The sequence below is a fragment of the Carettochelys insculpta genome, chromosome 11, assembly GCF_033958435.1.
Source record: "Carettochelys insculpta isolate YL-2023 chromosome 11, ASM3395843v1, whole genome shotgun sequence".
NCBI lineage: Eukaryota > Metazoa > Chordata > Testudines > Carettochelyidae > Carettochelys > Carettochelys insculpta.
The window spans coordinates 20,261,046-20,281,484 of NC_134147.1; the positions used below are offsets into that span (position 1 = coordinate 20,261,046).

A 20,439-nucleotide genomic window follows, 5' to 3' on the forward strand; every position below is an offset into this window, starting at 1 on the left:
GTGCCTTCTCCTCTCCCTCTGTGCAGAGAGGAAAGGGCCCAGGCCTCTCCCAGGGAAGAGCTTTTGCAGGGTGTTTGGGAAGAGCTGTGGCATCTCTGGCCCAGCATCCCTGCTCCCAAACACCATCATTAGCCTGGGTTATACCCCCAACCTCCCACTCCCTCTATCTGGCCTGGGTTATGGTAGTTCTCTGCCTAGGCGAGATCCCCCATTGGCCTAGGCTGGTAATTTGTCCCCATTCCCTTGCAGACTGGCCCCCACCCCTTAAATTATCCCCCATCCCTTCCCCCGGGCTCTGTGTCCCTTCCGTACCCCCCCAGATGTGGGAGGCGTAGGGATACCTAGTGCTTATACCCAAAGTGCCACCCTAACCTTGGAGGCCTGCCCCATTCCTCCTGGAGAGAAGGCACAAGCTTCTCACCCCCTGCCATCTAACAGTCCCCATGCTCCACTGCAGCTCCAGCCTCCTCCCTGTCCCCTGCCTGGGTCCTGCTCTCCAGCACCTGCTTCCCTGTCCCCCGGCTGGGCTGATGCCCCGTTCTCTCTCCTGGGGGAAGCAAAGAGGTGGCTGCATTCTTGGTGAGGTTGGGGGCGGGGGGGTTGCTCCTTCTTCTCAGTGCCCAGGGAAAAGCCGGTTCCTGTCATGAGCAAATATCTGTTCTTGGGGAAGATCAGCCCCTGGAGGGGGAGAGACTCCCCCCATCATTGGGCCCACAATAATGTAGGAGCTAGTTGTAGAATTAGGAAAGTTAAGACTCCCTGGGTCCTTGCCCTGGGTTGGGGGGTGGGCTAGTCTCCAAATCGAGGCTGGAGGCCCTGTCGGGAAAGCCAACCATGGGTGGCTGGGCCCTGTGGAGGGCTGCCCTTAGTTGTGAGAGGCAAGAGCTCTGACCATAGGCCGGTGTTCCCTTTGTTGTCGGTGTCTGCATGTTGGTAGATTGGAGAGGGGCCCAAGAGCCAAGTGCTGGAATGTTACACTGGGGGTTCCCTGCCCAGCACGCTGCCAGCTGAAACCGATGGAGCGCTTGTGGCTTCAAGGAAGGGGACCATAGCACAGGGGTGCGGATGCACTTCAGTTCCCTGTGCTTACGTTGCTGCAGTTTGAGTGAGCGAGCCACGCTGCTGTGACTTCATGGTGAGGACATGGCTTTGGCGTGTACCCCGTCGCTGGGTCCCAAGCCGGGAGCCAACCTGGGGACATCCTGACTGAAAATGGGGACATTCTGCCCATCGAGCTACAGAGCAACGAATGGAAGTGCAGAGGCAGCAGCAGGTAAGGAGCCTGCTCCACGCAGTGATAACAAGGGTTGCACATGCCCATGGTGACTGAGACCTGGGCCTAGGGGTGGGTCTATGCCCAGCTCTGCTGGGGATATCCTTGCGATTGCAGGACTGAGGCCTTGTTGTTTGGGCTGGGAAGGTAGCAGGAAACTTATCACAGGTGTAGGACCTAGAGTGGTGTCCACGTGGTCGGGGGCTGACCCCCACCAGAGCTCATGGCTGACGTAGGTCAGGAACAAGGGGGCAGGCAATGCTGTCATTTCTCCGTCCGTGGCCTGAGCCAGAGTAAGGGATAGGTGCTGGAGCCCAGGTGCTTTGCATCCTCTGCCACCTTCCCCTGCAACCTCCCAGAGCCCTTAGGGCTAGGGTGATGTCAGGATTCCTAACCACACCCAGCTGACTTCCCTTGCTGCACCCCAGGGTCTCCCACTGCCCCGTCTCCTCAACTGCCAGGGGTCACCCCCTTACCCAGCGGGCACCAGCCCCGCAGAGAGAGGGAACACACGCACACTCAGCTCCCCTACGCCACCTTAAGAAGGTGTGACGCTCCGCCGCCTGCTGGGTGACGAGTGGGAATTCCAGCGAATGGGAGCCAGGACTCCTGCCCGTTGCCCAATGGGAAGAAGGGGCGTGGAACAGCTGCCGCTGCAGATTTAAAGACACAGCACCCTCCTCGTCCTCCTCCCAGCTCCCCATTCCTAGTCAGCTGATGAGGACCAGCCACGGAGCATCCCGAGCTGCTCTCTTCTTCGGGGCGCATGGAGGAGCCTCTGGAGATGCCTCCTGGGAAGGAGAGCAAGGTGAGCCCGGGACCCCCCTGCCCAGGGCTGAGCTCCGCCTGCCCCACCCGGAGGGGCAGTGTCTCCTGCTGCCCCCTGCCCCGTTGACCCACATCTCCCCCTCTAACCTGCTTCTCTTCCCCAGCCTTGCTCGCTCTCGGGGGGGCTCCCCGCCGACCCCTCGTTGCAGGTTGAGATCTCAGACGCAGTCAGCGAACGGGACAAAGTGAAATTCACTGTCCAGACCAAGGTGAGGGGAGTGTGGGGTGGGGGAAAGGGGACCCATATGCGGGGGGCTTCCACCATGGGAGTCTGTTTGGGGATCTGGGGAATGTCCCTCGTGGGTTGGGGGGTGTTTGGCTTGGACATGCCCATGTGAGGAGTCTCTGGGGGGTCCCTGGTTTGAGCAGGGGCGTTATCTCTTGAAGTGGTTTCTGTGGGGGGCAGCTTTGGGGTGTCTCATCCCCTGCCCCATTGCAGAGTTCCCTGCCCCACTTCACCTGCCCAGAGCTCTCTGTGATCCAGCAGCACGAGGACTTTGTTAGGCTGCACGACACCTTCTCTGCAAACGATGACTACGCAGGCACCCTTGTAAGTGAGAGTCCTGCTGGAGAGGAGGGGATGTGGGGGCCCCGGGGACCAGGGTAGAACGTGACTGCAGAAGGGGCGGATGAGATATGGGGTCATGATATGGAAAGGATCTGGGGGGACATGGGGAGGGGAACATCACGTCCGGTTCTGCTGTCCACAGCTTTAGGAGGATGTTGTGAATGGGGTCTGAGAAGAGCCCTGGGAAGGAACGAAGGACTGGAAACATGCAGTGACAGGGAGAGATGCCAAGGCCCAATCTGCTCCACATAACTGGGACCGGGGTTATGGGGCGACCTGACCCCGCTCTGTAGGAACCTATGTGGAGAACAGGAATTTGGGCTCTTCAGTCTAGCAAATAAAAGTCCAGAAGGCCCCCGCTGAGCCCTGTACTGCACCGCCCAGCATCCTCTGATCCCAGGCAGCCCCCTGACCTGCGAATCCATGTCTGGGAGTGGCCGGGGGTTGCAGTGCAGCAGGGGACACAGAGTCACTGCAAGGGGATCAGAGACACGTGGAGGACAAATGTTTATAGAGGCTGGAGGGAGATTCTCTAGTCATTGCTCTTCTGTCCCTAACAGAGCCCCAGGGGTCCTCCCCCCCAAGTTCTGCTCTAGCCCTGGGGGTTATCCCCCAAACAGCACCTGAGCCCTTTGCCTTCCCTGAGCCCTGCCCCCCACATTGCAACTGGCTACAAATCCTCTGTCAGCCCTTCTGGCATCGCCTCCCGGGTGCCATTGTCCTGCCCCCCTTACCCCCACAGCTTCGCTCTGAGGACCCCTCCGCTCTGCCCTCCCTCCCACATGCGCCTATCAGTTCCGCCCTCATTCCGCCCTGGTCCTACCCCTTCTCCCAGCCTGCTGCCTGGTAGTATCCTGGGGCCATGGGCTCCCAGAGGTTAGGGAGGCTGGAAGAGGGGTTCAATGCTCATATTTCTCCTGGTTCCCCCACCCCACACCCTTGCCCAGATCCCCCCTGCACCGCCCAGGCCTGACTTTGAGGCATCGCGGGAGAAGCTGCAGCACCTCGGGGAGGGGAGGAGCGGCCTGACGCGGGAGGAGTTTGCCAACATGAAGCGGGAGCTGGAGGGGTGAGTGATACCAGGGGAGGGAGGGGCTGCCCGCGGGGGCAATATTGGTGATCAGTGAGAGGTGGGCTAGTAGGGAGCATTGGGGGGGCGGGCAGTGCAGGGGCTCAGTGAGAGCGATCCAATGGGCTCGCTAGCGGCAGTATGACGGGCAGCGGGGGGGGGTCGTGTCGCTGCTGATGCTCACAAGCTGGCTCCCCCAGCGAGTACCTGGCCCTCTTTCAGAAGACGGTGGCAATGCATGAGGTGTTCCTGCAGCACCTGGCAGCCCACCCTGTCCTGCGCCGGGACCACAACTTCTACGTCTTCCTGGAATACGACCAAGAGGTGAGCCCCCCAGCCCCCTTCTCCGAGCAGCCCGCCGCTGCTCAGTCCCCGGCCCCCACCCACCTAAGCTTCATTGGATCCTGCTGCCCCTCCAAACGCCTGGACCCTGTTGAGTGCCCCCAGCTCTCCTCTTCCATGCTGCTCTCCACGCCGAGTCCCCCCTCTGCCACCAGCTGTCTCAGTTCCCCACTCCCCTGCGGAGCTGCTTGTCTTCCTGCCACTGGGTTTGGGGACCCAATTTGCGGCCGTTCCCATTTCCATCCCCTCTCACCAGCACAGGGAGGAGGGCAGTGCTGGGGGACTCCTGTGTGACCTGCGGAGGAGCACACGGCTGGAAGGAGCCATGGATGAGGGGGGACCTTCTTCTCCTCACCCTCTCCCTGTCCCCATCGCCCTCTAGCCCCGGCCTGGCAGATTTTTCCCCTAGTGTTCATCTGATCTCTGGCTCTGCGCAGCCTGTGTGCTGGGCTGGGAGGGATGTAGCATGCAGGGAGCTTGGGGGTGGGGGGAGCCTCTCCCCCTCACCCACCTGGCACTCCCTCTCCTTGCAGCTCAGCGTACGCGGCAACAACCGCAAGGAGCTGCTGGGTGGCTTCTTCCGCCATCTTGTCAAGTCAACGAGGCGCTCATGGCGGGGGTGTCGGGGCTGAAGGTGAGCAGGGGTGGGGTGTGCGAACCCCTAGGAATGGGGGAAGGAGTGGATGCCCCCATCCAGTCCCATCTTCCCAGAAATCCCGGGGCCCAGCACAGACACCCCCAGCCTCTGGAGAGTGCTACATCCTGCCCCCAGCCCGCGGGGATGTTCGGGGGGTCAGGCCGGGCCAATGCTTGTCCTGCAGTTCCAGGTGCCTGCAGTGTTCTGCTGCTGTGGCTCCCAGCCCTGACACCACCAGCCTGGCTGCCACTAGGTAGGCAACACCCCGGCTTCCACTCCGGTGACCCACCTGCCAGCTCCGACCCCAGTCTGGCAGGGCCCAGCCCTCTCCTGGAACACTCCCAGAAGTGACACCGGCCAGGGCTCCTTCCAAGGGACAATCCAGGGCCTCTCCCTGGTGTGCTGGGGTTTGCCGAACGCTCGGGTGTGGAGTAAGCAAGCTCTGCGAAGGCACAAGCCCAGGGCTCCGTGTCCGGCAGGAGGAGCTGAGATAATACGCTCTGTGCTTCTAAGACCGACGCTGCCCTTCAGCCAGGTACAATCGCTGCCTGAGCAGGGGCCTCACCCAAACCTAATTCCCCCAGAACGTCAGCTGCCTGGGCTGCAGGAGCAGCGGTCTGTGATTTCAAGAGCTCTGTCCCCTTGACCCCTTCCTCATCATTATAATGCAGGGATACCACTGACGGGCAGCCGCTTGTGGCTTGTCGGTGGTAGCGGAGAGCCCCTGTGCGTACAGCTAAGAGGTCTCTCTTCCCCTTGCTCGGCCGCTGGCTTTGGTCACCATCGCAAAGGTGCCTGGCCACCAGGCAGGACGGCCAAGTAAATACACGTCCTTTGGCCAAGGTCCCCGGCCATATTTGGCAAGCCCATTTGAAGAGCCTAGTTCTAGTGCTCGTTCGTGATGCTCAGGTCCTGCATTGCACATGACAATTAATAAGCAGGGAGTTAGTTTTCCAGGGAAATCTGGCATGCCACTGGTTGGGCCTGTCTCATGGTAACAGGGCGTGTAACGCACACACACGGAAAGCGGCATAACGTGCGCATAGCCACATCTCCCCACACTCATGGGGAGAGGCAGGGCCTGCACACGCACCTCCCCATGCAGCAGTGACCACGTTAGCACTTTGCCAGGCTGTGAAGATTCCCTCCCACCATCCACAGGGGGCAGTGGGGGATGGGTGCTGTCGGGTGAGGGGGCAGGATGCAGGGGGCAGTGGGGGATGGGTGCTGTCAGGTGAGGGGGCAGGACGTATGGGGCAGTGGGGGATGGGTGCTGTCGGGTGAGAGGGCAGGATGCAGGGGGCAGTGGGGGCTGGGTGCCATCTGGTGGGGGCAGAATGCAGGGGGCAGTGGGGGATGGGTGCTGTCGGGTGAGGGGCAGGACCCAGTGGGGGATGGGTGTTGTCGGGTGAGGGGCAGGACACGGGGCAGTGGGGGGTGGGTGCTGTCGGGTGAGGGGCAGGACACTGGGGGGTGGGCGTTATCTGGGGCAGGGCCAAACGGCAGGTCCCAGATGTGAGCAGCTGCTTGGTGTGCACCGTCCCCCCTCCCCTAGTCGGGGTGGGCCCACATGTGGGGCGCCCCGGCTCCCTGTCCCCCTGCAGGAGGTGGGCGAGTGCTTGAGTGCGAGTGAGCCTTCCTGCTGGAGTACCACTCCCATGTGCGCGCCGCCTGCCTCAAGGCCGACCGCGTCATGTGCTCCCACAAGAGTAAGTGGCTGGGCCCTGCCCCAGGCCCCCTCAGGCCCAGGGTCAGCCCGGCACCACCCCTCCCAGGAGTGTCTCACTTGGTGCGGACCCCCTGGCTTACTTAGCGCCAGGATCCCCCTGAAGTGTGGGCGTTGCCCAGCTGTCCCCTACCGCGCAGCAGTGGGGGAGCCCGCGGGGGTCGGAGGGGCAGGGTGGTGGAGGCTCCTGGGGCTGGGGGTGAGGCAGGGTCTCCTGGTTCGGTGGCGGGGTTCCCTGGGCTAAGGCGTGCGTCCCCGCCCTGATGCCTGCTCCCCATACAGGCCTGGCAGAGGACAATCTCCCCATCTCCATGGCTCTGGCCAGCCTGGGCACACGGGAAGTCGGCCAGCCCCAGGCGTGAGTACTGACGAGCCAGGGGGGACGTGCTCCCTGGGGAATTGCTGCAACAGGGGTTGGAATAACCCCCCACCAAGCTGCAGGGGCGGGGGGGGGGCGATGTGAGGTGTGGCCCCCCCAGAAATCACTCTGTGCTAACCAGCTTCTCCAGGGCTTCATGCGGCAGGGACCTCGGCTGGCACCAGGGGGCACTTCCAACCCGGCCTCAGGTGCCAAATGGGGGTTGGAGGGTGGTGGGGGTTGGGGGCAGGTGGGGCTGGTAGGGCTCCTGGAGGGGAGGAGGCACCTCACGCAGAGCTGGGGGGGCAGACTGGGGGATGGGTGTCATCTGCTGGGAGGCAGGATGCAGGGGGCAGTGGGGGAGGGGTGCTGTCGGGTGAGGGGCAGGACGCAGGGGCTAATGCACGACGGGGGGGCTGCTGTTTTGTGGGGGGATGGGCTCAGCGGGTTCCTAGTTTCAGGGGCTGCCCCTGTGCCAGGGGTTGGGAGGGGGAGCTCGCAATGGGGATGGCCTATCAGAGCAGCCCCAAGGTAGGGGAAAGGGCGGAGGGCAGGTGGGGGTGGTGGTAGGGGGAGGTGTCACTGGGCAGTTGCTGATGAGTCTCCCCTTTGCTCCCCAGGACCTTCCTGAAGTTGGCTGAACTCTTTGAACGGCTGAGGGTGAGTGAGGGCTGCGTCGCCCTCCCCTCTTGTGCCATGGGTCCCTCTGCTCTGGGGCTTCTCCCCCCAACTCTGCCGCCATTCCTCATGCTCCAGGATGCCCCCGCCCACATCATCTGGTGTCTTCCACCCTGCCCTGAATGCCACAGCCGGGCTCAGCCTCACCCCAAAGACCCTACCTCAGGGCAGCAGGACCTTTGCGTCCCGCAGTCTGCACCTCAGCCCCCTGCTCAGAGTATCTTCTCACCTGTTTGCTGGTGCCCCATGTTACTGACGTTGAGTTCTGTGCTGAGGAGGTGATGTTAGTTCATAAGGATTGGGGGGCGGTAAGTGTGGGATTAACACCCCCCTTAACTGAACCCCCTTCTGTCTCCTCCCCAGAAGATGGAGGGCCGAGTGGCATCAGATGAGGATCTGAAGCTGTTTGACCTGCTCAAGTACTACATGAGAGCCTCCCAGGCAGCCAAGGTACTGGCAGCATGATGCAGAGATGCAGCCACCTCTGGGGTACAGCATAAGGACTATTTATACAGGGATCCCTCTTCCAGCACTGAGATTCAGCCACTTCTGTGGCAGGTGCTGGGCTGTTAATAAAGGGATCCCTCATTCAGCACTGAGATGCAGCCATTTCCGGGGTGGGGCATTGAAATGTATAACAGTCTATGTCCCCAGGATCTGCTGTACCGCCATCTGCAGCCCCTGGCCCACTACGAGAATGCCAACCAACAAGGCACGGGACAGAGCCCGGATCAGGAACAAGGAGGTGAAGCTGGCTGAGGCCCATCAGCAGCTGTGCTGCCAGCGCTTTGAATGGCTGTCGGCCTCCGCTAAGCAAGGTGAGTGTGCAAGGGTGCTTGGGTTCTGCCCCTGGCTTTGGGCGGCAGAAGGTGGAGATGTCTAAGGTGGTGAAACTAGGGGCTGGGATCCAGATCTCCTCGGTTCTGTCCCTGATTCTGGGAAGGTGGAGGGGTTCAAGGTACTGTTTTTCCTTTTATTTGGCCGTAGAAGCCTTTTAAACTCAAAATAATGTTGCAGAATCCCTATTAAGTCATATACGGAGCTGAAAACGTGGACCACCAATAAATAAGGATAACAACACACAAATGCTAAACAAGATCCTGAGATCAACCTTTAGTTTAATTGCACGTACTGAAAAGCAAAAATCACATTTAACGTGAACTGAAAAATAAAGCTCAAAAACTGATAGCCCAATCGTGGCAGGTTTCAATGCAAAGAATGGATTTTCTTCTCTGGGCCCATTCTTTTTATATTTGCTTTAATCCTGGAAAGTTGGGTTCCCAGATCTGGCATGGCACTCAGTCGGTTTCTGTATTTCCTTGTGTAATTCGAGAACCCAGTTTTGCACAAGTACCTGCTGCCGAAGGGTAACTGACAAATTGCACAGCTGGAGAGAGGTGAATATTCTTGACATAGGCCGGCCCAAAATGATCCCCGCTCCCTGAGAGGGCGCACGGGGATTTACAGTGGTAGGTAACAGGTGAGTGCACCGAGTTGCGCCAGCACATTACACAGGGGGACAGTGCAGCAAACAAAACGAAAATTGTTTTTAACAACATTCATAAATGCTTAGCCCTTATTTTCACTTCACTGAACCCCAGGGTTCCACAGAGCACCACTTGGGAAACACTGGTCTATGGGGTACAGCCAGGAGCTGGGATCCAGAGCTCCTGGGTTCCATCCCTGGCTCTGGGAAGTGGGGGGAAGAGGTGTCTAAGGGGGTGGAGCTGGGGGCTGGACTCCAGATCTCCTGGGTTCTCTCTCCCTGGGCAGAGCTGACTGATTTCAAGTCACGTCGCATCACTGCCTTTCACAAGAACCTCATCGAGCTGGCAGAGCTGGAGCTGAAACACGCCAAGGTACTGGCTTCCCCTGTCTGTCTGGTACCCCCAGGACTCCCCCTCTCAGCTTGCACTGAGTGATAGGAACTGCTCCAATCCTGACTAGGAACCCCCAGGGCTGCCTCATTTCCCTCCCTCAGAAACCTGAACCCCTCAGAAGCCCCCCATCATCTGATACCCCCAGCCCCTGAGGAGCCCTGTTCCCCTGCCCCCACTCTCTGCACCCTGGGCATCCCATCACCTCGCAGACCCTGTCTGCGGTTGCACTGCCCAGGCGTGGCCAGCAGAGGGCAGGAGAGAGAGACAAACCCTGCTGCAGTGCTCCAAGTTCAGCTGGAAGCCAGGACTCCTGGGTTCAATCCACAGCTGTGAGGCAGGGTGTGTGTGGATGGGGGTCCTGGTTTCCCTAGGAGCATCAGGGGGGTGGGCACCCCCCTCCCATCTCTAATTGTCTCCTCTCTTCTAGGCCAGTAGCCAGCTGCTGCGAAACACCCTGCTTGTCCTGAAGGGCAACACCTGACACTGCCACCGAGCCCTGCACCTGTGGGAAGGGCCATTTGGTGCAGTGTCCCCCCACCCCATTTTCTATCCCATACCCAGCTCTGCTGCCAGTCCAACCCCTCACAGCTGCTCTACCAAGTCTGGGGTCCCAGCTGATGGCAGGGGCAACCACCCCATAAAAGCCCATTAACTACTGCCCCTGGCTTCCAGCAATGCCTGCAGCCAAGGGTCCCTTCCGAGGGGAGGGGGCTGGGAACCAGAACTCGTGGGTTCTCTCCCCTACTTTGTAAGTGCAGGGAGGTATAGTGGCTGGAGCAGGACTGCCTCTTAAGTGAGCCCCTTCCCCTCCTCCCTGGTAGGCAATGAGACCACCCAGCAAAGAGATGTTAAGGTGTATTCAAGTACATAAAAGGCATAAAGGGGGAGAAAATGGTTTGAAATAGGAACAGAAGCAATGGACTCAAAAGGTAGCAGGAACAGTTTAGGTTGGACAGTAGGAAAGTCATCCTGTCTGGGTGGGTGAGTCCAGGGAAGGTTTGGCATCTCCCCCGGGGAGAGGAAGAGCAGGTTAGACAGAGCTTTCAGAGGTGGCTGAGCTAGTACCCGCTGTAAGTGCAGGGGGCCAGACTGGACTTGTTCCAGTCCCACACATGTAGGATTTTGTGCAAGGCCAGAGTAGCTCCAGAGGCCAGGTTCACAGCCCTCTCCCAGCACTGCAGGGGCCAGAGGAGGTGAGAGAGGAAGGCAAACCATTACCTGGCAGCTATTCAGTTGTCCTTCCCCTGCAATCTGTCCATGCTCAGCTCTGTACCCCCCTGCCCCAAACTTCCCTAATAAAGGCCCATTTTGATTCCAGCACCACTCACCACAGCCTCAGTGTCAAAATTCCCTGCTTCAACCAAGCCCCTTTGCATCTCCTGGCCAGCCCACCAACTCCAGCATCACAGCCCCCAGAACAGCTCTACTAGCCTCTCTAGCTGGTGTGACCCATGCAGGCAGAGGTGAGGGCTGACAACCCACCATTTGCTGGCAGGGCCAAGGATCAGTGGGGCCATGGGAACACAGCTCCCTGCAGCAGAAGGGCAGATTCCAGCTGGGATTTCCTTCCCCATCTTACGCCATCCAGTGCCTGACTCCCACAGGGAGCAGACCTCTGCACAGGGGTAGCTGTGTGCAGGCCGTGACACTGCTGCTCTTTCACACCCAGCATGGGACTTTGAACCCCAGCAGGAGAGGGCACCAAGCCAGGCCTGACCTGCCTAGACGGGGTTGGGGGGGGGGAGGAAGTACCAGCCCACATCCCCTGTGTATCTTTCTTTGTGAAAGAGCTGTTGCTACTGATAAGGCTGCAGCCACACCCCTCAGCACTGATTACAGGCTCCCAGGAGCCAGGACTCCTGGGTTCTATTCCCAACCCTCATGGCCCCACACCTGACACAAGGAGGAAGCAGGGCAGTCTGTTAGAATTTTTTTTTATTGAACATCATGACAGGTGTTGCTTCCATATTAGTAAGTTCCACTGGAAGGGTGTGTCCCAGCCCCCAGTTACTTAAATTTTGCAAGTTTCTCCACAATATTCCATTTATACACAGTACTACAGACAAGCACAAAGCCACTAAGTCATGGACAAGTTGGCAGCAGGGGTTTGCTTTCCAGGAACACCCCCAGCCCTTCCCGTGGGGCCACAGAATCAATCTTCCATAGTTTCAAAAACACAAAACCCTTAAAAAAAATGTACACGCGCACCAGAAATGTCTAACTCCAGAGTCAGGAGGAGGCTACAGGGATGCAGTTAAGAGGATCTATCAGGAGGTCACCTTCCAACAAAAAAAAAACTGCTAGTGGCTCAAGACCTGGGTTGGCCATTGGAAGGTCCCTCACTCACTAGCCCTGGTCAGCCCATTACTGGACCTCGAGGCCTTGGCCTAGAGTATCTGAGACAGGACATCAGGAGAGGGCAATGTAACAATGAAACCAATTGGTCCCTGATCAACCTTTGGAGGAGACATTTGGAAATGGAAATGAAGAATGGCCCCAGAACTAGACCAGGCTTGGGGGAGGACCCCCAGGAATGGTGGAACAGCCCCAAGACCTACACAGTGAGCTCCAGCGCTCCAAGAATGGTCCCTTCTTGGCATTGCTAAATACCAAGCTAGGAAGCTCAGTGCATGGTCCCTTCTGATGGTGGAGCAGCCCAGGACCTTGAGGAGAAGCTACAGTACCCAGGGAACAGTCCCATTGGTCTCTGAGGAGGCAGCGGGTTTGGCAGGTGCCCTGCACACCAGTTGTGGCCGGGCCGTGGAGTGTCAGGGACTCTGATCATGCAAACTGGAGAAGGAGACTTAGGAGGCAAAGAATCTGAATGTTATCTAAGGACTTATCCCCCCCTCCCCCCCACAACCCTCCCCCCTCCCCAAAAAAGGTAGCACAGGACTGATTAACATGGAAGCTCCGGTACAAACTGGCACTGGGAGCAGCTCACAAGGGCTTCCCTTCCAAGCTGACAACGGTGTTGCCACCAAGCTTCTGGGCCAAGGTGCACCGGTCCTTCACCTCCTCGTAACAGGTTGCTTGTAACTCATGCTTGATACCTGGGAAACAGAGGAGGAAATGGAGGTGGAGGTCAGCCTCTACATAGCTGGGATCCAGCCAGGTATCCCCCACGTCCCAGATCCAGCCAGGACCAGGACGCCCCCCCACCCCCCATGGGCAGGATGTGAGCTGCAGGCCAAGAAGCCCCACTGTAGCCTTGGCACTGGCACAATCTGACTAGGGCCTGAGATGGTCCCACTCAAAAGGCCCCTTCCTCCACTGCACAGGGCCATCCTGCCATGGGATATGGGACTAGGCAGAAACTCCTGACAGGTCAGGAGTCACACAGCTGACACCCCAACCCCTCACCCCAGGGGAGGGAAGGAGGCAGTCAGCCTTAGAGTCCAAGGAACCAAATCCAGGCCCCTGGGCCACTCTGAATGGCTCTAGCCCAACCGACCCCACTCCCTCCCAGAGTGGGGAACAGAACCCAGGAGTCCTGACATCACTAGCTCCCAGGGGCCACTCCCAGAGCTGGCCTCTGCAGGCACAGGCAGGCCAGGAGGCTGGAGTCACAACACTCCACTGCCAGGGAGTGGCAGCCCAATCACAGGGCTCGAGCTCAGCCACGTGCCACAGGCCCCGAGCTCAGCCACGTGCCACAGGCCCAGGTCCCTAAGACGGCAGGACACAGCTTGCGGGGGGCACCAGACCACTCACCTGGGAATTTCTTCTTGATCGCATCCTTAGAGCTGGCGTAGATCATCTTGCTCTTGAGGGGGGCACTCTCGGGGGCCCTGCAGGAAGGGGGACACTCACCAATCTGAGACAGGCAGTTCCCCCGCAGCCCAGCCCAGCCCAGCCCCCCCCCCCACAGCCCCACTGCTCTGGCCTCTCACCCTTCAGAGACTGAAAGAGAAGGGGCAGGGGGCTCACCACACCTTAGCACCAGCACCCCACCAGCAGGAGCTCACCATGGAGGGGAGCCCAGGAAAGACTGGTGGTTAACAAGGCAGAAAGTGAGTGCTGGACCTCAGTGCCCAGCAAAATAAGGGCCTTTAAATACCACCCCAAATAGGCTTCACCCAGCACAGCAGCTCCCAGAGGGGGCACCAGCAGCTTCCCCCAGCCCACTGGCCGGAGAGTAGCTGCCAACGGGCAGGACATTTCAAAGCCAGGCCAGTGGTAATTCCCCTCTTCCAAGCACTCATTCAGATTCCCTCTTATTAATGGCACCCACCCACAACTCCCATCCCAGCTACCTCCAGCTGGCGCCAGGGAGCGAGCGTGTTCAATATCCCCGAGCACAGCCTGTGCCCTGGACGGGGGTGTCCGAGCTGGGCTTGGTGGGGGCTGGTAGAGCCAGCACAAGATGCACTGAATGGATGATTCCTAGAGCTCCAGCTCCTCCCACCTGCCCTAATGCTGTGGGCCCCACTGCCAGCTGGCCAGCCAACAGCCCCTTTAAACTAGCAGCTGGCACACTCTGCCGGGCTTGCTCCACCCAGCAGAGGGACAGGGTGAACAAAGGCAGCTTTCACTGCTGCTGTGCAGAGGGAAGGAGCAGCATTGCTGGCCTGGGAGGGGGAATGGGGCGCTTCTGAGCCCTGCAGGCGTAGGCCCGACCAGAGCAGGCCCAAAAAAAAAAGGATGGGAGAGCCAGAAAGGGGACGGGCAAAGGGGACACCCGGGGTGGAGGGATGGGGCTCAGGATGCAGCAGGTCGAACAGAAGCAGAGAGAGGCAAAGGGTACGATACGGAAGAGGGGTGTGGCCAGAACAGGAATGTGCTCTGAGGATGGGCCCAGCCAGCAGGCAGGAGGGGCACACCAGGCCAAGGGACACCACTCCCCTGTCGCTAGCTAGAGGGGCTTCTAGCCCATGGAAAGGGTGGGCGTGGCCAGCAGGGGCCAAAGGACAGTACCACCCTGGAGGGAACAGGGGTGGACACAGCCCTACCAGAAGATAAAAACCAGATCCTCCTTTTTGCTCTCCTTGGTCTCATAGGTGGCGTCGTAGAGGGCGTAGCGGCAGTCAGAGTCTGGGAGCATCTTGACAAAGTGCAGATAGGGGTCGTCGATCGTCTCGCCCACATCCCCCACCAGGATCTCCTTGCCCTCCTCCAGGATGATGTCCCTCTTGTCCTCGCTCAGGCAGAACAGCACCGCCTTCTTGCGCTTCTTCACCTCCTCGGGGGTGGAGGCCTTCCGCACCTTCATGTCATTGAAGACCTTGATCACTCCATCAGAGACGGCTACGCCAGATGCCTGGGGGGGGGGGCGGCAAGAGGAGGGGGCATTAGGGGTCTCCCCAGCCCATGAGTGCTGAGAAATGAGATGCCTGTTGTGGGTTCCAACCCCACCACACACATCAATTCCCAGGAGCCAGGAGAAAGACACTGGGCTTCCGTAGCCCCAAAGGGCACATCTTCTTAAGGGAAGAGATCACCGAGGTGATTCAACACTTGCCCCCACCACAAGATCTGAGGGCTAGGCAAGATCAGAGCTGGAAGCCACTTGCTCTACCAGGCTCTGAGCCAACGGACCCAGAAGATTTAACCCAGCAACTGCCACGAGCTTTGGACTGAAGAAGATGGATCTGGCAAGGATGAGGGTGGACACCCTCCAGCAAGGGCCAGCTGCAGGCATGCACAATGGGAAGCGCTGCACCAGTGCCTTACGCAAGCATCCTGGGCAGGCGCTGCGAGGGAACCCGAAACCCCATGCAGGAAACGGTGCTGCACGTGACCTCTGCAGAAAGACTGTGCCTGCCGCTTCCCCATCACCAGCCAGGGCCCTGCCCCCACTGCACAAGACACCTCTTGCAACTCTTCCTGATTCTCTGCTCCCCAAGGGCTCTGCCAGCCCCATTCACCTCAGGAAACCAACTGCCACCTCCACCCTGTGCCTACCAGCCAGCCCACTACGCCTTTGACCCCCACCCAACCTAAGCTAATGCCCTACCTCCTCCCCCTCCCATTCAACACCACCTCTCATCTCCTCCACAGGGGATGCTTTACTGCACCAAGACACCGACTGGTGAGCCCCCAAGACACCCTCCTTCCTGGCCCTGGGGTTGAGAGCACAAACACCCCTCCCCCATAGGTCCTCTGAACCCACCCTTCTCCCCACCCCCACCAGAGACCTTCAAACGGAGCAGCTTCGTTATTGAGGCACTGCTCTGGCGCCTTGGCCCCCCTGCTGTGGGGCACAATCTGGATCAGTAGGGGGCACCTCCACATTCTAGCCACTCAGTGCTCAATACGAGCCCCTGCCCAGGTCCTCTCAGGATCTGAGCTGGCCCTCCAATGGTGTCTGACTTCAGCAGCTGGCCAACAGCTCAAGACAGCAATGTGCTCTTCTATGGGAAAGGCAGCTCTTTTAGGGGAAGCACCAGCCGCTCTACTCCAGCAGCCACTTCTGAGCTCCCTCCGGAGGGTGAGGGTAGAAGAAAGGGACATGGGGACAACGCAGGGCTCAGAACAGGGCCTGTCAGGAACCAAACACTTGGAAGTCCTCAGATCCCCAGCCAGGGCCTAGATACTTCAGCTAATACACTCACCCCTGCAGCAAGGCTGATGCAGTCAGGAGCAGCCACAGAAGCCTCCTAAATGAGCGGGCCATAGGCAGCTAAAGGGCTTTTGTTCCTGGACCAGCAGCCCTGTCTGAACTCGGGGCAAAAAACCTAAACCCTGTAAAACAGTACTCGGTGCTATTGGCTGTGCTCAAAAAGCAAGATTAGCAAAGGCCACAGACAGCAAACAGCCTGTGAACAATCACACCCTGGTTTCCCTGCACCCTCCACCCCCAGATTGCGTACAAACTGGAAGCCCAAGCACCAGGCTAACCAAGCACCTCTCTTCTTGCCCATCCCCCTCCCAGCAGCAGCTTTGTCCTCGGGCACAGGAGGGGGAGGGCTCTACCAGCTGCCTGGCAGCACCCTTGCAACTCAGTCCAGAGCTGCCCAGGGCCAAGAGGGCTCCCTGCTGGCCCCGCGGAAGGCTTGGTCAGGGCAAGCCGGGAGAATGGGCGCCAGGAGCACAAGGCAGCGACAGTCAGACATTTTGCAGAGCAGCGTGCTCGCCCACCATTACGGCATCACCAGAGGGGAGCGGTGGCGGGACACTGAGAGCAGGACACTGGATTGACTGATGGGAGGGGAGCCAGGACAACATGGGGCACAACGCCAGGTTCCCCTTCATTAGGTGGAGATGTTAATACCCGAAGGGCTACTTATGATGGTCTCTGAGAGCTCTCGTATAACAGAGGCCACAGAATCCCCCCAGCCTCTCCGGCATCCAGCTGACACCAACCTGGCAGCCCCCAACCGGAGGGGGGGGGCATTAGCACTGTGGCTCATGCAAGGCCACCTGCACCCCACCACCCAAAGGCTGGGGCGCACAGCCAAGTAACGCAGACGGGGGCTCTTGGTTCCGCAGCCTCACTGGGGCTAGGGCAGCAGGCGGTAGACATGGACCTGGTAGGGGGGAAGCCGGCGGGCCTTAAACCCCGCGCCTCAGGGGCATCGCCCTTTACCAACCCCGTTGCTCTGATGCGTCAGCAGCCCAGCGGTATCCGAGGGTGGGAGACGGGAGCAGCCCCACGTGGGGCTCAGCCGGGCGCGTGCACCAGGGACACCCCGCCACGCTCGCGCCGCCAAAGGAAGCAGCTCCCACAGGCCCGCGAAGCCCCCGCCCAGGGACCCCGGCCCGAGGCGGGGAAAGGAAGCAGCATCTCCTGCGAGCCCGGGGGGGGGGGGGGCAGCGCCGTACGGAGCCCACGTGGCGCGGGGGGACCCCTCGCAAAGGGCGGGAGCCCGAGGGATCCTACGGAGGCGGAAGGCGGCAAACAGCCGCTTATCGAGCCCATGGCGGTGGGGGGGGGGCAGAGCCCCGCCGGTCCCATTCACACACACCCCGCACAGCGCAGCGCCCCCCGAGAGCAGACCCCGCGGCGGGGCCCGCGGCGGGGCCCACCACGGGCCCCACAGCCCGGCTCACCCCGACGCCCCCTGCAGAAGGGGGCGGGCAGGCCCGTCGCCCCCTTCCCCGACGGCTCCCACAGGCGCCCCAAAGGCAAGATGGCGGCCGCGGGGCACAAGATGGCGGCGGAGGGCCGGGGTCTTACCATGGTGCTGCGGACAGGGGGGTGGCGGTCCGGGCTGCGTAGCGGCCGTTCTGCGGCAACTCCTCGCTCGCTCAGCGTCGGGATCGAACACTACCCCGCCCCAAACGGACCGGCCGCCCGCTTCCGCTTTATGGGGGGAGGGGGCACTTCCGCGCGGCGCCGGCCGCGGGGCAGGCCGGGAAAGCGAGTCCACGCCGCGGGGCGCGCCGGGAAACGGAATCTGCGCCAGCCGCCTGCAAAGAGCAGCAAAGCGCCGGGAAGCGGCGCGAGGGAAGAGTGGGGGCCGCGGGAGACGTCGGACGGGGAATCATGGGAAATGTAGTCCTAGGAGCCGGGAGGCACTGGCGCGTCTGGGCCATCCCAGTGGGGGTGGCCTGCAGTTGCCATGGGTGCAATGCGAGCTGTTCCATCACCTCCCGCACCCAGGCTGAGCCCCGCGGCTGTGAGGCGGGCGAAGCGTGCAGCCCGGACGCCTGGGTTCCTGGGGCTAAGGGGTCTGGTGTGGAGAACCTGCCGGAGACGCCGCCGAGAGAGCAAACAACCCTGCTGTGGGGCAGGAGCGCAGGCAGGCGCCGCTACCGCACGTGCGCGGTGGGAGCGGGGGGACCCGGCTCCAGGGCGCGCGCTCGGAAAAGCAGCTGCTGATTGGCTGAGCATGTCCCCGATCCCGCCTTCTTCCCGTGTGCGTTCTGTTCCCGCCCCCCTCCTTGCGTCGCTTCCAAATAAGGGCGTGAACCAGCAGCAGAGGCGGAGGCGCCGCCTGCTGCAGCGTCCTCTCCTTATAAGGACATCTAGGGTGCCCAGAGGAGTCCCCCCCCATCTGACCCATGCAATGCGTGTGACCCTTAGTGTCCCCTTAGCCCTTGCACCTGGCACTTTTCCCGCCTTCCTATAGGCCCAGATCTCATGATTTTGTCAGGATAACTATAGTTTTGTCTAAAGCCCCAGCTCCTGGAGTCAAGGGAGCATGTGATGATTTCAGCCTTCATTCTTAAAGAAAAATATGTGCCTAGCCTTTATGCCTGTGGAGAAAGCTTTAACATGTGAACCCCACTCCCCCACCTGCACCCTGAGGCTCAAAAAGCGCAAAGTTAAAGAGCTTCAAAGCTATTCTTCTTACACAGTCTCATGATTTTTGAGTATTTGGGATTGGTAATACTGCCCCAGAGCTAGTTTAGGCTTAGCTATACGCAGGAGCAACCCTAGGCATTTTGCCTGGCTGGTGGTCTTCCCCCCAGCTGCTTTCTGCTTGAGAATGGCTGCAGGGAAGTTTTTAAAAGAGTTGGCCCAGTAACCCGGGAAGTCACTGTGTCAGCCAGGGTTCCCTGTAAGCAGTGTGCTTGTGTGGCTACTCAGAGGAAATTCAAATGCTGCCCAGTTGATGAGCAGAGTGCCCACCATGGATTTTTTGTTTGTACTGGTGGTGCACATTCCCACATGTCTTTCTGCACATCAAGATACTCTTCACATGGATGGAAAAGATCAGAGGGAACCTTGGTGATCGTCCTGCTTATCTGACCCTACAAGCAACTCTGTTTATACCTCTTAAGGACAATATTTCTGCTGCTCCCATCTTCTGGGCCACAACAAGTCACCTTACAAGTGATGACCATTATGCTCCACGCGTAACAGGTGGATGGGGTGTCTGAGGCAATGCCAAACCTGTCCATGCTGCTGTTCCAGACATCCTGCATGAGGCAGCAGAGTGCCACCTCTCAAAACTGGTGCTGAAACCACTACACCGGCAAACCCAATATTAACAGGCCCTACATCTCACCGTACAGAACAATGTGTCAGCACCAAGGGAGGGATCCCTGTTTAAACTGTCACCCTGTGGCACATCCCATGCAGCTGGGTCTCAGAGCTGGGCCAGAGCTGCCTAGGGGATAGGGCTGGCAACAGGCAGGAGACTATCAAGAGATTAAGCAAATGCTACCTAGAGTATCTCCCTCAAAGATCAAATTGACAAACTACCTGTGTGGGGGGCAATGACAGCCCTCTGGGTTGGGGTCAGCTGGAGGGGAAAGGAAGATCTGAAACCAGGACGAGGATCAGAGAGGTAGGCAAGTTAGTCTGTCTCTTCAAAAACAACCAGAAGTCCTGTGGCACCTTATTGACTAACAGATGTTTTGGAAAGCAGCAGAAATGTAGCACTTTAAAGGCTAACAAAATATTTATTTGGTGATGGGCTTTTGTGGGAGAGACCCACTTCATCAGATCAATCTCATTTCCAATACAGACTGACATTTACCAGTACAGAGGACCAAAAAAATTGCAATAAAAACTGACAAACCAAATAGGACTGAAAGAAGGGGATAAGGGGAAGTGTGTGGGGGGGATGTTAAGTGTCCTGCCAGACATAATTAGGAGCATCAAAGGAAGGGAAGGAGTCCTAGTAATGCCGGAGGTAGTTGATGTCTCTGTTCATACCAGACGTTAATGTGTCAAATTTGAATCTGAATTCCAATTCAGAAATCTCTTGCTGTAATCTGTAATCTCACTGTAATGTATTTTGAAGCATAAATTTTGGTAGGCAAAGGCCTGCTTTGTCAGATGCATGAGTGGGGGTTACACTGCAATTCATTTGCAAATTTGGCACCATGAACAGAGACTGCAGTTTCTTGATGTTCACACCTCCACATTAGCTGCTGATAATGGGCCACATCCTTTGTGACTAAATTGATCTTGTCAGCTCTGGCCCTCCTCTGGACTGGGGCTCCCTCCTTTTCATAAGCCCTTATATTTAAACCCTCCTCTGGAACCCCCCACTCATGCATCTGACAAAGCGGGTCTTTGCCCACAAAAGCTGATGCTCCAAAATAGCTGTTAGTCTATAAGGTGCCACAGGACTTCTTGTTTTTGAAGCCAAGATAGTGGCTCCCATGGTGAGGGAGGCTGGTTCCCCTCCTTTCTCAGCATGACTCCTGAAGCCCTAGCTGAATCAAATCATGAATATGCATG

The 20,439-nt window shown here is 59.0% G+C and overlaps 2 protein-coding genes across 2 annotated transcripts; one reads left to right on the top strand and one right to left on the bottom strand.

Moving 5' to 3' along the window:
* The first annotated feature begins 1,118 nt into the window (after window positions 1–1,118).
* On the top strand, window positions 1,119–10,918 carry SNX32 (sorting nexin 32). Its single transcript, XM_075005170.1, is given in 16 exon segments — window positions 1,119–1,273; window positions 1,970–2,081; window positions 2,206–2,310; window positions 2,541–2,651; window positions 3,617–3,738; window positions 3,939–4,062; window positions 4,614–4,677; window positions 4,680–4,724; window positions 6,334–6,426; window positions 6,726–6,801; window positions 7,422–7,461; window positions 7,843–7,929; window positions 8,134–8,181; window positions 8,183–8,297; window positions 9,253–9,338; window positions 9,787–10,918. Coding segments are annotated over 15 exon segments (1,212 nt in total). The 5' UTR covers window positions 1,119–1,273; window positions 1,970–2,039; the 3' UTR covers window positions 9,841–10,918.
* Window positions 10,919–12,229: 1,311 nt separating this feature from the next.
* Window positions 12,230–17,852, bottom strand: CFL1 (cofilin 1). Its single transcript, XM_075005142.1, is given in 5 exon segments — window positions 12,230–12,412; window positions 13,074–13,150; window positions 14,312–14,619; window positions 17,479–17,619; window positions 17,622–17,852. Coding segments are annotated over 5 exon segments (855 nt in total). The 5' UTR covers window positions 17,838–17,852; the 3' UTR covers window positions 12,230–12,299.
* Between the last annotated feature and the right edge of the window lie 2,587 nt (window positions 17,853–20,439).